The sequence below is a fragment of the Hyposmocoma kahamanoa genome, unplaced genomic scaffold (assembly GCF_003589595.1).
Source record: "Hyposmocoma kahamanoa isolate Upper Pololo Valley unplaced genomic scaffold, ASM358959v1 63, whole genome shotgun sequence".
Taxonomy (NCBI): Eukaryota; Metazoa; Arthropoda; class Insecta; order Lepidoptera; family Cosmopterigidae; genus Hyposmocoma; species Hyposmocoma kahamanoa.
The window spans coordinates 550448-566476 of NW_020653851.1; the positions used below are offsets into that span (position 1 = coordinate 550448).

General features: G+C 37.5%; 1 protein-coding gene across 4 annotated transcripts in view; it reads right to left on the reverse strand.

Moving 5' to 3' along the window:
* The window catches only part of LOC113230424 (neuroglian), a 105512-nt gene that overhangs the window by 66470 nt on the left and 23013 nt on the right, over positions 1-16029 (reverse strand). For all 4 annotated transcript variants that reach the window (XR_003310490.1, XM_026464355.1, XM_026464353.1 and 1 more), the window contains exons 4-5: positions 13942-14559; positions 10865-11055 (exon numbers count right to left, since the gene is read on the reverse strand). Coding sequence is in view for 3 of the 4 variants with exons in the window: in XM_026464355.1 (XP_026320140.1) it covers positions 10865-11055; positions 13942-14559 (809 nt within the window). In the remaining variant the exon portion in view is untranslated. The remainder of the gene's footprint in view (positions 1-10864; positions 11056-13941; positions 14560-16029) is intronic.

A 16029-nucleotide genomic window follows, 5' to 3' on the forward strand; every position in this document is an offset into this window, starting at 1 on the left:
CTACATTTATTTTTCTCGTGAGTTTCGGTGTAATGTGGTTGTCTATCTATGTATCCATGGCACCCGCGACACAGGATTCTCCTAGTGCGGGGCTATGAGCGTGTGCGCGTAATCATTAAAAAAAAAAGAAATTTAACATGATTTTTTTCTATAATTAGTTTTAGTTCTATAGTCGGTTATTTCAAGTTACCACTCACTAGATTCAATAAATGAATGTATATAAATTCAATATAATACAACACAAATACTCTTTATTGAGCACGAGAATAAATACAAAACTAATTAAAAAACTGGATTAGGGGTGTGTTAGGGGGTGGGTTAGGGAGCGGGTTTGTTACTGGGTCACTCACCCACCCACTCATCCGCTCACTCACCCACCCACTCAAACCCACCGACCCACTCAAACCTACTCACCCACTGAAGGGGTGGGTGAGTAGTTAGTTGTTAGAGTAGTTGGGGGTGGGTAACCCACCACCTAACCCACGCCCTAACCCACCTAACAATAGCTCTTAGGTTTTCGCGATGCTACCAGAAACAGGCAGTGCTCAAACCCAAAGCTTTTAATCGATTGCTGTCCAAACTCGTGGGCGAAAACGCAATTTGGTATAATTCTATATTTGTTACAAATTTTGATGTAAAAACTCTTTTTTAGACGAAAAAGAGGCTTCTCCACACAATATCCATCTTGCAATCATTTGGATTGTTACTACTAAGGATGCACATTACGATTCGATTTTTAAGAAAATTACGTGCACAAGATCTAATGAATTTTGGTATCAATTTATGTCAGACAAAACTCGACTCAAAACAAATATTGCTCTCGATTTTGGTCCTAAACGGGTTTTAACCCGATATAAACTCAGCAATAACAAAGCGCCGGGTTAAAACCCATCTCTGATTGCTACACTTTAGAAAGGAATTATTTTCGAATCTAAATCGCATACGTTTGCTTTTTAACAAATATAAAATATAGGCATAAAAAAGGTAAAACAAATATGTGCATAATTATATTTAATTTTCAATTTCATAAATTAATTTATGTGAAACAAAACACGTACACGATAAATCTTTAATACGAGAAACTAAATGGCGCCTCTTGCCCTCGGCACATTATGTTGATCACATTATGTTATCAAGCTGCAATTTAAAATGATCAATTCATCCACGGAAGTGCGCGCCAAACTGACAGCCCTTTTAGGTGAAGGTCCCCCATATTTGGGACAATGTATGGCCCAACACAGGTAGCCAGATGAAAAAATGTATGAATTATTTACAATGTTTAAAATTGTATATAGACTTCCGAGTTGTTTTGTGCTGAGTAACTCGCGGGTCTGCTCCCTCTGGAACGGGAGGAATTGGAGGGAAAAATGTAATTTACACGAACATGAGGAAGGTACGTACACCTTCAATAATAAAATGACGAAATTGGAATGGTAACACTTTAGGGGAAACTGATGTAGTAAATTTTTTTAAAAATAACTTAATAAAATGAAACTAATATTATTTTATATGAAACGGGATTTAGTCATATTTGATTACAAGAAATATGATCTCTACATTAGGTCATGATTTGAAAATCTATTTGGTCGGTTTCTCAAAAATGTAACTATACGAATTTATTAACTTTATTATTCGGGACGCTATATTGTCGCTTTAATGGCAAACAACACTGTCTACAAAAGTAATAAACTAATTCTGAATGAGTGCTCACAGACCAGAGAATATAAAACTTGATACCTTGAACTTTTTGACTGTACTTAGTTTAATAATTTTTCTTATTGTTTATAAGTAGAATACTCGTATGTATATTTGTTGTGTATAGGTAAGGTGCTTTTATATACGATTCTCGATACTCTCTGGGAGAACATGCACAATTAGTTTTTTCAAACATTGGATTTCCGAGCATCGTGATAGGAATAAGAAGTAACAGGCTTATAATTGCAATTTTATCAGCGCATTGTATATTATTTTATTGCTTTTTTCGCACTGCCTTCTAACCCTGTCGTTGGCGGCGTCGTCGCGCAAAACAACTGAGCCATATCCACATAAAACTTGACTTGAATTTGTGTCCTAATATATTTGTAATTTGTATTTAAGATGGGTATCTGTTAATAAAGAATTATTATTATTATTTATTTCGGTAATGTTACACAACATACTATCTATGTACTACGTATAACTATCAAATGAACTTATGTATTGTAAAGCATTTTAACCTTAACAGTCTATACAAACAAATGACTTTGGTTGATTCTGCATAACAGTGCGTGTTGAATCAATCCATGTGGATAAAATATGTAGTAAAATTAAGGATATACACTAATTACTATATGGTGTGAAAACATGATTCATTTAACATTTTCACGATACAAAAAAACACAAAGTTACCTCAAAACTTTACAAGAAAACCGCTCTATTCAATGCATACTTTACGTATACCAATTATTTTTTTACATATCGACTGAACTAAACAGAACACGTATACTATACGATATACATTTTTCAAATGATTTTGATTTCGTTTGCAAAAAAAAATTATACTGCAATAAAGCCAGTGTCCCTGCCATTCGACCCAAGCCAAGCCAAAATGAACCGTATTAGTACGGGAAACATTTAAATTCGAGCTGGGGTGGTATCGACTAAAGTAAATTCACAATTAGTATAACATATTTTTTATATTTTTTTTATGAGATGATTCACGGGCACGTAGAAATATTTGTATGACTTACATTTATTTCTCTCGTGAGGTTGGGTGTAATTTGTGGTTGTCTATGTATGTGTCCATGGCACCCGCCATACAGTGTTTTCCTAGTGCGGGGCTATGAGTGTGTGCGTTGCGAAGTAGAGGTAGGTTAGTGTTCAATAAGCCGGATTCATCCCTTAAAGGTGGAATATTTTCATATTTTTTTATGATAACAGTGACATGGCGAACAAGTCATGCGCGACACGTCTACCCATAACGATGGCACTGCTACTCAGAGCTTTAAATCGCAAAGTTCGGAGAAGCACTGCCACTGCACGCTTGACTCTGATAAAATTGACAAGTCCCGTTGTGCCTGTAGTTTTATCAGCATTCTAACCCTTCAAACTCGGTAGGCTGCAATGCTCACGTTATTGTTAGGCGGTAGAATTAGGTATTATGACAGTGTTTCCCAGTACGACCTCCAATGCTGGCGGTGAGCTCTGCGGGCTTACTGAAAACCAGCGCTGTGGTAAGATGCTGCAGCATATGCTGAGTGAGATAAGTCCCGTGTTGGCATGATGCTACAACACAGACTATGCTATACCCTACTTTGCCTTTATAAACTAGTTTGAAGTGTAATCGTATGTTTAATAATTATTTGTATGTAAACTATTTTTAGTGTGGTTTCGTGTTGTTGTATTCATGCTAATAAAAAGATTTCTATTTTTAGATACAAACAAATGAGGCCCCAAGTACCTGGCGACATTGACTGGTGTCGTGCTGGTCCTGGAATCTGGGGCGCGGAGAATCTCCGGGTGAGATCATACCGTCAAACGATCTCGGCTAGTAATATGCCCGAGGATAGAAAGAGACGGCGTGGACCGCCGAGAAGGCGTTGGCGGGACGATCTTGATAGGTTGGAGAGAGAATGGTGAGAGGTCGCCAAAGACAGGGAGCAATGGAGGATTTTGGGGGAGACCTTTGCCTAGTAGTGGGACATAATAGGTTAATTAATAAAAGAGGATCTAATCTCGAAAACAGCATATATGTAGATGACATTGTTCGACATTAATACAACGACATAGTGTATGTTGAACATTTTCACATAGTAGGTAGATAGTACTAATTTGCAATTCATATTTTTGCATAACTGCTGTCATTATTGTCACCATCGCTAATACGAGCTCTAGGACATAAATAATTAGCAATTCCTCTATTTGTCAAAACGCTGGTCTTAAAAAGTGGAACGGAAAAGAGCCATGTTACAGGAACCGATAGCATTTCGTTCTTTTGCCAGTTTTAATTTGTACTCATCATCAACAACCCACTTATACGTCCAACTGCCGGGCACGGGTCTCCTCTCAGGCGAGGGTTTAGGCCATAGTCAGCCACGCTGGCCCAAGGCGGGTTGGGGACTTCACACGTTTTCCGAAGGCTGTAAACCTTCTTCAATGTGCAGGTTCCATTACGATGTTTTCCTTCAACGAAAAGCTTATGGTAAATCTCAAACTCTGTCAAACCATTGTAAAGGTCAAACCATTGGGGTACCACGGCTTCAATTGTACTTGACTAAGTATAATATTAGCTGAGTCAGGGAGCCACCACACTTATCGACGAGGAATCGGCTTGAGCTGATCAAAAGAAGCTTCGCGTCTACGCAGTAAGAGCCGTAATAATTGTAACTTTTTTATAAAATCTCCAAAAGGTTTTTTTTTATTTGGGTCACAATTTGAAACATACACATAACAAGCTCTTTAAACGTACAGTACATTGTCTAGTTCCTTATAATAGTGAACACAAGTTCAAGAACCAAGTTCGTGGAATCACATCTATTTGCCAAGTTCTATTGAAGTCGGTTGCCGGAAAGTGAGCAAAACCGGATTCATCCCCTAGTTTGCCACCCTTACAGGTGGAATATTTTCTACAAATTTAAATGGGACCAACACTGAGGTACCCTCTATCCAACAAAAAATAATCATCAAAATCGGTTCATAAATTTACCGAAGTTATCGCGTAACATACATACAAAATAAAAAGGAACAGGGGAATTGAGAACCTCCTCTTTTTTGAAGCCGGTTAAAAATATTGTGCCTTTCGCCTGTATCGAAATCTTTTTTTTTTTTTATTAAAAAATAAGTGCGCATTTGACTTCCATCTCACCGGATGGAAAATGACGATGAAGCCGACGATGGAGCTTGCACACCTAAATAATGCCTATTCACTCTCGCCTTGAAAAAATCCAAGTCATACTATCATCAACCGTCAATACCATCATTTTCGCTCTTACTGGATGGACATAAAGTTTTCTCATAACGGCTCAAGCCGATTCGGCGTCGACAAATGTGGTGACACTCTCATAATCCTAGTCCGTTACAAATTTCAATTATATTTTCCTTAATCTTCAATCAACATTATTGGTTGTTCAAACACAGTTCCATAGAAGAGCTCCGCTTTGGTAGTTACTAAACAACGCTTTTATTAACTTCATTTGTATGCAAAGAGGCTTTGGTATTGCGCTGGAATGGCCTCCGAATTCTGACTAGGGTTTTTACGGGACATTGTGTCTTAAATAAGCACATGAACAATTTCAAAGCAAGTTAGAGCACAGTGTAGATTCTATCATAAGCCGATGAGGTGCGGAACTTGCACTCAGCCAGAATAGGTGATGAAAATCGAAACTAACAAATTCTACAGCACTTTTGATGGTGGTTGTGCAGGCCCTGAGTAAGCAACCATAGTATTAACTAATAACCGACTCGTAATGACAATAATGCAATTATGTAAAAAATTCCAGGAGTGAAACTTAAACAAATCTATTCTATCAATTGAAATATGCTATGTAAGTAGGACAACACAATGTTGGATTTGGAAAGTGTTCAAAATCTGATATAGAAGTCTAATCTTCACGGTAAACTGTTGAGGTAGAAACTTACTCAAACAAGGATTGTTTAGAAACTTGGGTAAATGCGTAAATCTACAAAATTCTGTCTTTTTTCTAGAAATTTACACAAAACTCTGAAGGCTCCCATATACGGGACGATTTGCCATTACAAACGATGTCGATCGAATCAACAGTGTACGTTTATGTCGTTAATGATTAACTCGAACGCCATAGCGATGGATCGATACAATTATCTTGACGATCGAACGAAACAAGGAATCGTGTGTATATGGGGGTCTTAATAGCTCCAAATTTTTAGTGTCCAAGGCATGCATTTACTAGAATGTTAAAGTATAGATACAATTGTTACTTCTTAATTGTGCCATATGACGAACTATTCAAACCTCTTTTACGGTGCAGTAAAGTTATAAGTTAAATTTACGACCATTCGTCATAATGACGTAGAATTTGAAAGAACAAATTTAATCTACTGACAAGAAGAACTTAATTTTAGCTGTGCCTTAATTTAAAGGGCCAAAAAAGTAGCTTGTCACATTTTACACGTCAAATCTCAGCCTACGACGTCTTTTACTACCTACGATGTTCTTTAGTACCCAAGTGCCAACGAATTTTGATATCTCACATATTTACGATATCGTTTAGTACCTAAGTGCCTACGATGTTAGCAAAGGACTCCCTAAGGAAGCCTTCTGATATTTCACGTGTCTACAAAATTCTTCGCATGGAGGACCACCGTTTGCCTAAAGTCGTATTCTTCTTTAACAACATCAACATTAGTCAACACCTTCGCTATAAGGATCTGCTCAAGAGGCATCTACACGCTATTGATCCATCAGGTTGAGAGGGGCTCGCTTCACATAGGTCGTCTTTTTTTTTTAGCCACACACTACACGTAGACAACCACAAATTACACCCAAACTCACGAGAGAAATAAATGTAGGCCATACAAATATTTCTCCCGGCCCGGGAATCGAACCTTGGACCTCTGCGTGGCAGTCCGGCGGGGTAGCCGTTCGGCCACCGAGGCAGTTAAGAGAGTCTTGGCGGTGTACTATCTATAAAAATGTAAAAACTTTCGTACAAAAGCGAATCGAACGAAACCAATTGAATAGAGAGACCTAAGTCCTCTTATACTTTCAACTCTGCAGGCCAACTTTAACCGATAAGGAGGAGTATATACCTACGATGGTCTTTAGTATCAAAGTGCCAATGAAATTATTTGGTACCTAACGAATCTATGATGAATTTTGATACCTATGATAGACTCACATATTTATGATTTGATACCTATGATAGACTCACATATTTACGATACCACAAGTCCGGTTGTGTATGGAGTACTGCTGCCACTTATGGGATGGCTACGATAAATACCAACTGGCCACCTAGGATTGAAACGATAAGCGTGTCAAGAGGCTTATAGGTGACTCGGAATTAGTAGAGGCGAAGCTGCAGAGGGTTGAGCACGGCCGTAAAGCGGCAGTATATCGGTATTCTACAGGATATTTTACGGGGAGTGTGCGATGGAATTGCATAATTTGACTTCCCCTTCACCTTTCCATTATCGGGGGATGAGAGTTTCGGTTCCACATGTGTATGGCGAGCGGCTAGAGAGTAGAATTCCCTGCCTACGGACTTATTCCCCGAACGCTATAACTTGGACCTTTTCAAGACCAGAGTGAATAGACATTATTTAGGTGTGCATGCCACATCGTCGACCTCGTCGTCACTTTCCATCAGGTGAGATGGAGGTCAAATGCGCACTATATATATATATATTTCTTATAAAAAATATATCGTTTAGTACCTAAGTGCCTATGATGTACTTTGCTACATAAGAAAGCCTTTTGATATTACACGGCTCTACAAACTCTGTTTGATATCCACAGGCCTAATGGGGCGCTTGCATGTAGACTGCAAACATTCCACATGGTCGCAGTAGTCACTAGCCCATTTAACATAACTAATCAGTACCATGGCGTCGCTATAAAAACCTGCTTTTGCATTTTTACTACTTTATATGCAGAACTTGTATAAAAAGCGTGTATGACAGAGTAGAGTAATTATGCAAGTAGTACTACGAATACAAAATCTATATTCAATCTACCGATACAAGGTAACGTGGCAGTTGCGTGTTTAACAGTTAGTCATATTTTTATGACACTAAAAATACGTTAGTCAGGTTATTCTAAATGATTATTCTTCTTCGTTTCAATGTTGGCAGTGCTCTTTTAGGGTTTCGCCAGCACCAAATGTTTCGCTAAGTTGGATATCGCCAATGACCAACGTCTTCTGCTTAAGTGAACTTAATCGATTCCAGTGACGTCGGTAATTCAGTAAGTTTTGTGGGGGTACTCAGAGAGAGCAAGCTCATGTAGTAAATTTTGAATTTTGGAATTGCAGACCTGAAGGCTTACAAATATAATGTATAACGATAGGGGCCGCTGGATAGTACATTATGTACCAAGGAAGTTGACTTACACTATAACTCTAATAATAATAAATGTTTATCGTTTGGTAAAGTTAGCATGGCAAACAGTTTCACTTCTAAGTTGCATGCGCAATATGATCTGTCGACGGACGGATGACGGAAAGCGTGATAAAATCATGTAGTGGCTTGGGCGATCTGAGACAAATATCATTTTTTTAATGCAAAATAGACGCAGGTTTGCCTGCAATCACACCAGGAAAACATAACAGCAGTAGAGATCCCTGTGAAGGAGTTCGTCCAGGGAAGTACTGCTATTTACCTATTTCTGCCGCCAAGCTGTAATGTGAGCATTACCGGTTTTGAAGGGTAAGGGTGCGCGTGAAATTACAGGCACATGGGATTTGTCAACTTATATATCAGGGTGACGGGCGCAGCGGCAGCGCTCCTCACGTCTTCGTGATTTAAAGCTCTCAGTGGCACTGCAACTGTTTTGGACAGACGTGTCGTTTACCACACAGAAAAAAAGGATTTCTACTAATAAGAAAGAGCAATTTCTCAAAATATTTGCTAATTCTGAAAAAATATTTATTAAAAGTAATAAAATATTGTCACTACAAAAATACTGCTTATCTTTTTCTAATACAATTTTACTCTTAACTTTATTCTAACTTTGAGACAAATACGTTCACTTCAAGATTTTATTTCATTTCTAATCAATTAATTGGACATTACTTATATCAAGAAATTTTTACCTCTTACATCAAATTTAAATAATCTTAAATGAATTCAAAATTTCTTGGGTGTATTTTAAGAAAATATATTCTTAAACAAAAAAAGAAGTAGTTTTCTATTCAGATTAATATTCTAAATTCTAGAGTATATTCTTAAAGCAACATTTCGTTGCGTTTTCATAGTCAATCTTGTCGTGACATGTCGCCGAAGGCGCACGCGGTAACGATTACTTTTACTTGTGCTTGTAATCATAAAAATCATAAACAGTCATTTATCCAAAGAAACAATACGTAGTATCTCTAGTTTGTTAGGGTGTTCTTTATAGTCATAATTTAAGAAATTTGGTTACAGCATGAAATCAAACTACACTTGTAACAAGTATAACATGCAATTAGTTCCATCACGCCACTGCTAGATGGCATTAGATGTACTCTGAAACGCGCTATCGTTTTGTTAACTTCAATAGTATAAAGTCATCTCATATATTTGTGATTGTTAGTGCTTTCTGCCGCTGTAGCGTTTATACGGCACTGGATGGTCCTCAAGTATTTGAGAAGATTCCATATTTCCATCCTATTTCTGCTACTTTAAGGTTTGGCACTGTTGGGTCCATAACCCTGTAAATTTATCCTTTTTGATATTAGAAAACATAAATCTTCAGTCAAATAATTAAGTACCTCTCAATTTTTCATTCTTTTTTTTTTTCAAATCAAAATCGGACATTTCTAATAACAAATAAATATTTTGTTGAATCTAGAGTGGCTTTGTGACTTGAAGTAAATTAATTTGCTCTTGGATTAAATATTTCTGTCTTGTAACGAAAATACACTTTCGAGACGTTTTTTTACTATTATCAAGTAATTATTCTCTAGCGTCTATAGGGAGAAGATCGTTTTGTTGGATTTAATAAATTTGTCTTCATAAAAAGAATTTTGTCTTTTTCTAAGTAATCTGTTTTTACCGTGCACCAGGCCATAAAAAAGAAAAATCCCGTAAATATGAAGCACGATTAACTAACAAATGCCTATTCACTCTAGCATTAAATAGACCCAAATTGTAATTTCCGAAAAACCTGTGTTTTACCTGTGTTTTAGAAATGGAAATACTCTACTGCCATCTGTATGGCAGTAGAGTATTTCCATTTCTTTGAAAGCAAAGAGTTTCGTGCGAAGGGACGCTATATCAACGATGTAAAGACTGAGTGAAATTATTTTTGGAATAAAAAATCGCGTGTTTTTTTTTCAAATAACCAACGTTTAGGGTCCTACTTCATTCCATAATCACGACAGATGTGAGTAAAAACAATTATAAGCTGTTATAGATCCAAAAAAATATTAATTCCAATGTGTTTGTCGCGTCCAGCCACCGTGTATGACCAGCGGACTGGCTGACCACAAAGATATTTATACTTAGATTGAAAGGAATTCAACTAGATCGACTGTCTTTGGAACAAAAGACGACGTCGGCAGTCTGGACTAAATCTCTGACAAGTGCAGACGACGCCTCCTGACCTAACAATTGTACAGAGACCGTGCAATGTAGCAATCGCAACAACTTAAGAATGCGATGTAAGAACAAAAAGTTCCACCCTCAAAAGTCCGTGGAATTACATTCATTTGCCAAATGAGAAGTTAAATATTTCCTTGAAATTTAAATAGGACTAATACCTTTTTCCAAGAAAATAAATCATCAAAATCGGTTCACAAATACATCAAGAAAAGTAATCGAGTAACATGCAAACAAAAAAAAACAGACGAATTGAAACCTCCTCCTTTTTTTGAAATCGGTCAAAACTCAGATCCAAATTAAACTTAGTAGCAGTAGAGCTCCTTGTGAAAGAGTTCGTCCAGGTTAAAAAATGCCACCTTACCTATTTCTGCCGCCAAGCAGTAATGTCGGCATTACTGTGTTCCAGTTTTGAAGGGTTAAGGGTGCTAATGAAATTACACACATACACTTGCACATGGGACTTGTCAAGTTATGTCTCAGATCTTTGTAATTTAAAGCTGAGTGGCACTGTAACTGTTATGGACAGGCGTCTAGCTTACCATCTTCATCATTACCATCATCATGTCACTTGATGTTATAAAGAAAGAAAAGCGTCATAAAAACTTACCTTCCACATTAAGCCTGATAGAATACGACTGCGCTGTACCCACTCCGTTGCTGACCTCGCAAGTGTAAGTGCCCTGGTCTTCGTATCTCGTGTTCCGGATCACCAGCGTTTTGCCGTAGTTGTCTTGAGTTATGCCGTGAGATGAGAGGATCGGTCTGCCGTCTTTGGTCCACACTACCTGCGGTAGAGGCCTGTGGGGAAGATACAATATTGAACCGATGTACCTAATTTATAATTGTCAATTCTAATAATATTTAACTTACATTAGTCGTTAAGCCTAATTCGGGTTTTGCTGTTGATCTTAAACCTTACAGTACTACTCGATTCAATTTTCTTCTATTAAAATAAGTATAGCGTAGCCCGAATTATACATATTTTTGTATACAAAAGACACACATTAATATTAGAAATTAATATATCATTTACAATAAATATGGAATATAGATTATATTATATAAATTTATCGCATTATGTTTACTGTCAAAACGAAATAAGGTCCAATGGAGAGCCTATCTTGAACTGCACTGGTAATCGTAAAAATTTTATTGCAAAAAATATAAAAACAGGTACAAATTTGTATCCAGTTGCCACTCCTAAACTTATACTTAAATAAATAATAGAAAAACATATTACTTTGCCAAAAACATCTGTATGTCATAATGGAGACCTACGTTAGATCATGACTAAGTAGATTCCCAGCCGGGAACATTCACCGGCAATGAGCATTCGAAATTTGATTCGAAATCTTTGTTCAGAACATTTAAAAATACATTGTATTCATTAGGAGCATCACCTACGTTAATAAGAGATCGAAATAGACATAGCATATGTACCTAAACTTTAGTGAAAAAGTACACAGAGTGAATAAAACCTCCCTTTAAAATCTCGAAATTTATTATACTGTATTTTGTTCTGTATTTTTGATGTATATTTAGAATAATAATAACGCACACACTCAACATAGCCCCGCACTAGGGAAACCCTGTGTCGCGGGTGCCATGGACACACACATAGACAACCACAAATTACAGCCAAACTCACGAGTTAAATAAATGTAGGCCTTACAATTATTTCTCCCGGCCCGGGAATCGAACCCGGGGACCTCTGCGTGGCAGTCCGGTATGGTAACCGTTCGGCCACCGAAGCAGTTAAAGCAAAGTTAAAGAAGTAGCAGTAGAGTGCATTGTGAAAGAGTTCGTCCAGGGAAATACCTTACCTATTTCTGTAGTCAAACTGTAACGTGAGCATTACTCCTTTCCAATTTTGAAGGATAAGGGATAAGGGACTGGAGTGTCGCTTAGCACTAGGCGTACGACTTATTAGTCCCGTGACTTGGTATAATAAAAAATCCGGAGGGAGGTTTATCTACTCCATGCGTACTATTTGATATTTAGGTAATTACACTCTACCTATTTCGATCTCTGATAAGGAATGAACTAAACGATGCCAACATTGAAATGAGCCAAGTTTTCGATGGGAGTATAACATCGATGTCAAAATTGAGTTATACGTGTACGTTTGTAAAAGACAAGCAGAACTTTTGTTGCGAGTATTGAAAACCATCCATACCACCGAATTATCGGCCTGGTTGTGAGCTATGTAATGCGTGTCAGGGGGTCGTATTCTAGAACTCTACTCAATACTCATGTCAGAATTTGAGTATGATTTAAAGCACTCGAAATCATACTCAAGTCCTTGCCATTAAGGTCGTATTTCTAGTGCTTATGTTGCCAGTGCAATCCTGACTTGAGCATTGGATAGAGTTCTAGAATACGACCATTAGAGTCGTATTCCAGAACTCTACTCAATACTCAAGTCAAGACTTGAGTATTGCAGTGAGCACTGAAAATCATACTCAAGTCCTTGCCATTAGGGTCGTATTTCCAGTGCTTGAAATCATACTCAAGTCTGCTCAAGTCCTGACTTGAGCATTGAGTAGAGTTCTGGAATACGACCCTTAGTGTGTGCACTCGACTATTTGTTGTCGAATGCTTGTAACAAGCGAATACTGCCGGTACGGACGAGAGTTAAGTCTACAAGTACAAAGGTACTTCAAGATTGAAAACGTTATAATAAATAACGCACACACTCAACATAGCCCCGCACTAGGGAAACCCTGTGTCGCGGGTGCCATGGACACACATAGACAACCACAAATTACACCCAAACTCACGAGAGAAATAATTGTAGGCCATACTACTATTTCTCCCGGCCCGGGAATCGAACCTGGGACCTCTGCGTGGCAGTCCGGCATGGTAACCGTTTGGCCACGGAGGCAGTATAATAAGGGACTCATCACATTTATACACACGGAATGACCTCGAGTCGATCAGTAAAACCTTTATACCCATGCAATAAGAGAGAAGTTTTAGTTTATAACTAAACTAGTTTTAGTAGCTGTGTAGCTCCTTGTGTAAGAGTTCGTCCAATGTAGTATTGCCACCTTATCTATTTTTGCCAATAAGCAGTAATTTCAGCATTACTGTTTTCCAGCTTTCAAATTACAGGCACATGGAACTTGTCAACTTATGTCTCAGTGTAACGGGCGCAGAGGCAGTGCACCTCAGATCTTTGCGATTAAAAGCCCTTAGTGGCACTGCAACTGTCATGGATAGGCGTGTCGCTTACCATCAGGCGCACGACTTGTTCGTCCCGTCACTTGACATTGTAAAAAAAAGACGTAACAGGTTTCGCTTATACTCGAAACGCACAGCGTTATGTTCGCTCTTATTACATGGACATAATTGTGGTGACTCCCTAATCCTTAAAAAATGGCAAAATATATGAAAAGTGACTTCATAATAAAGTTTAAGGAAAACAAGTAATAGTAAAACAATTTAACTAAGAGAAAAAAAACCGGATGACCCTTTTTCCATTTTGACAAGACCAGTAAATTATGTATGTAAACCACATGTGTTTTACATACATACATATGTGTGGTTTACATACAATGCAACCATACAATGCAATGTGGTTTACATACATATGAAAATATTATAAATGCAAACGTCTCTCTACAAACAAAAAAAAACAGCTATTTGCCCAACCAATTAAAAAACAAAAGGTAAAGCACTTACGTTCCACCGAAAATACAATATAACTCCGTCCTTTCCCCTTTCAGCGCAGTCTCGACTTTTCTTGTCACGTATTGTTTTACTGGCTCATGTTTGTTTAAAGCCGGCGATATTCCTGTCTGCTCTACTTCCAGGAACACCTTGTTCCCCAGCTTATATTCATTCCTGAAAAGTGATTTCGCTGCGCAAGTGTAAGCGTAATCTGTACTTGCATCGAAGCGAGTCACATTTGAGAAGAAAAGATTTCCTTCCGGATCCAAGGTCATTCTGGAGTTGTTTATGGTTTTTAGCTGCCCTTGGTCGCCTTGTAACATCCAGTAGACTTTCGGCTTAGGGTGACCGTCTGGAGGTATGCAGGTCAGTTTGAAAGGAAGCCCTTCCTGTGCTGTCACTGTTTTTTGCTGTCCATCGGTTTCGTTGAACGAGTTGAGTTCCGCTTTTCTTACAAAGACGGAGTTGGATGTTGCCGTACCCCACTCGTTGTAGGCGAAGCATTGGTATTGACCAAGATCCTCGTCCCGTGGTTGACTGACCACGAGGGTGCCTCTGCCTGGTTGTTGTGAGATTCGATTGTCGTAACTCGTATATTCGAACGGTTTGCCGTTCTTGATCCACCTGTACCTGTTTGGGCAAAAAAGAATAGGGTTATTTTTTGAGCATTTATTAACAAATATTCATATTTTTAACCGATTTAAAAAAAGGAGGAGGTTCTCTATTCGACTGTATGTTTTTTTTTGTATGTATGTTACTCGATAACTCCGGTATTAGTGAACCGTTTTTCATGATACTTTTTTTGTTGAAAAGAGGGTAACTCCATAGTGGTCCCATTTCATCAAGAAAATCATCCACCTCTAAGGGTGGCTGATCACGCATGAACATTCATTTTTATAAATAGCGCCTAAATTTTACTTAAGGAGCAATTATTTTGATGGTTGGTTTTGCTATTCTCCAATTCAAGGCGTTTTTCTCTCTCAATATACTTTGAGTAGTGAGAACCTATTTTTATTATCTCCAGTATCAAGTCCTGTATAGTGGCGAACTAGGGGATATTTCAATAAAACTTGGCAAATAGACGTAATTCCACATACTTTTGAGGTCAGTTTTTTTAGTACTCTGTACTGAGATTATATTATTTCAGATAGTTCCACCGTGCCCGGCCAAAAACATTTGACATAAAAACTTATTGAAGGTATAATGTGTATTTGCTAATATGCACAAAATAATCAAAAACCACTATCATCAAATATGATATAATACATGTATTACATAAACATAATCAATATAAATACATCGGTCAATGATTAAACGTGGCGATAGTTATTCGAGTCAATATTATGGTTTATGTTTTTAATTTAAAAAAACCGACTTCAAAAGTTCGTGGAATTATGTAATTATATTTGCCAAGTTTTATTGAAATCAGTTACCAGAACGCGACATACCCCTAGAGAGATTCATCCCCTAGTTTGCCACCTTTAGAGGTGCAATATTTTCTTCAAATTTGAATGGGACCAATACTGAGGTCAACAACACAAATCGAGTTATCTCGTAACATAAATAAAAAAAATACAGTGAAATCGAGAACCTCCTCCTTTCTTTGAAGTTGGTTAAAAATACGTACATGTCAAAATAATGTAAGGGAGCAAAAAACAATATGTGATAATAATAATTGTATAACATCGAATTGGACTGTATAGTTACTATAGTTCAAATATCATTGCCCTCAAGGAAAGAAACAACAAACGATTGCAGTCACTGCAGTATAATTTTTGTGGGTAAAGGTGGCAAAACGTCTCAAAAAATAGACGGTTCTTTAAACTCTTTTATCGGAAAGGAATTTCCTCTTTTAGAGGAAATCTGTTAGTAATGAGCATGTCGCCAAATGATGCATAAGAAATGTTAATCTATGAATATATCTTATTGCTATTCTACTTTATAGATAAGGCTTTCTATAAAAATACGTTTTACATATTTTATAATATACTCCCGGACACAATTCGAGCCACCTTACATTTTTGTCGTAACGGACTAGAATACAAAAATAGTGTTATCATCGAAGAAAAAGTTTTCCCCCGGTTTTGCAAATCCAAATAC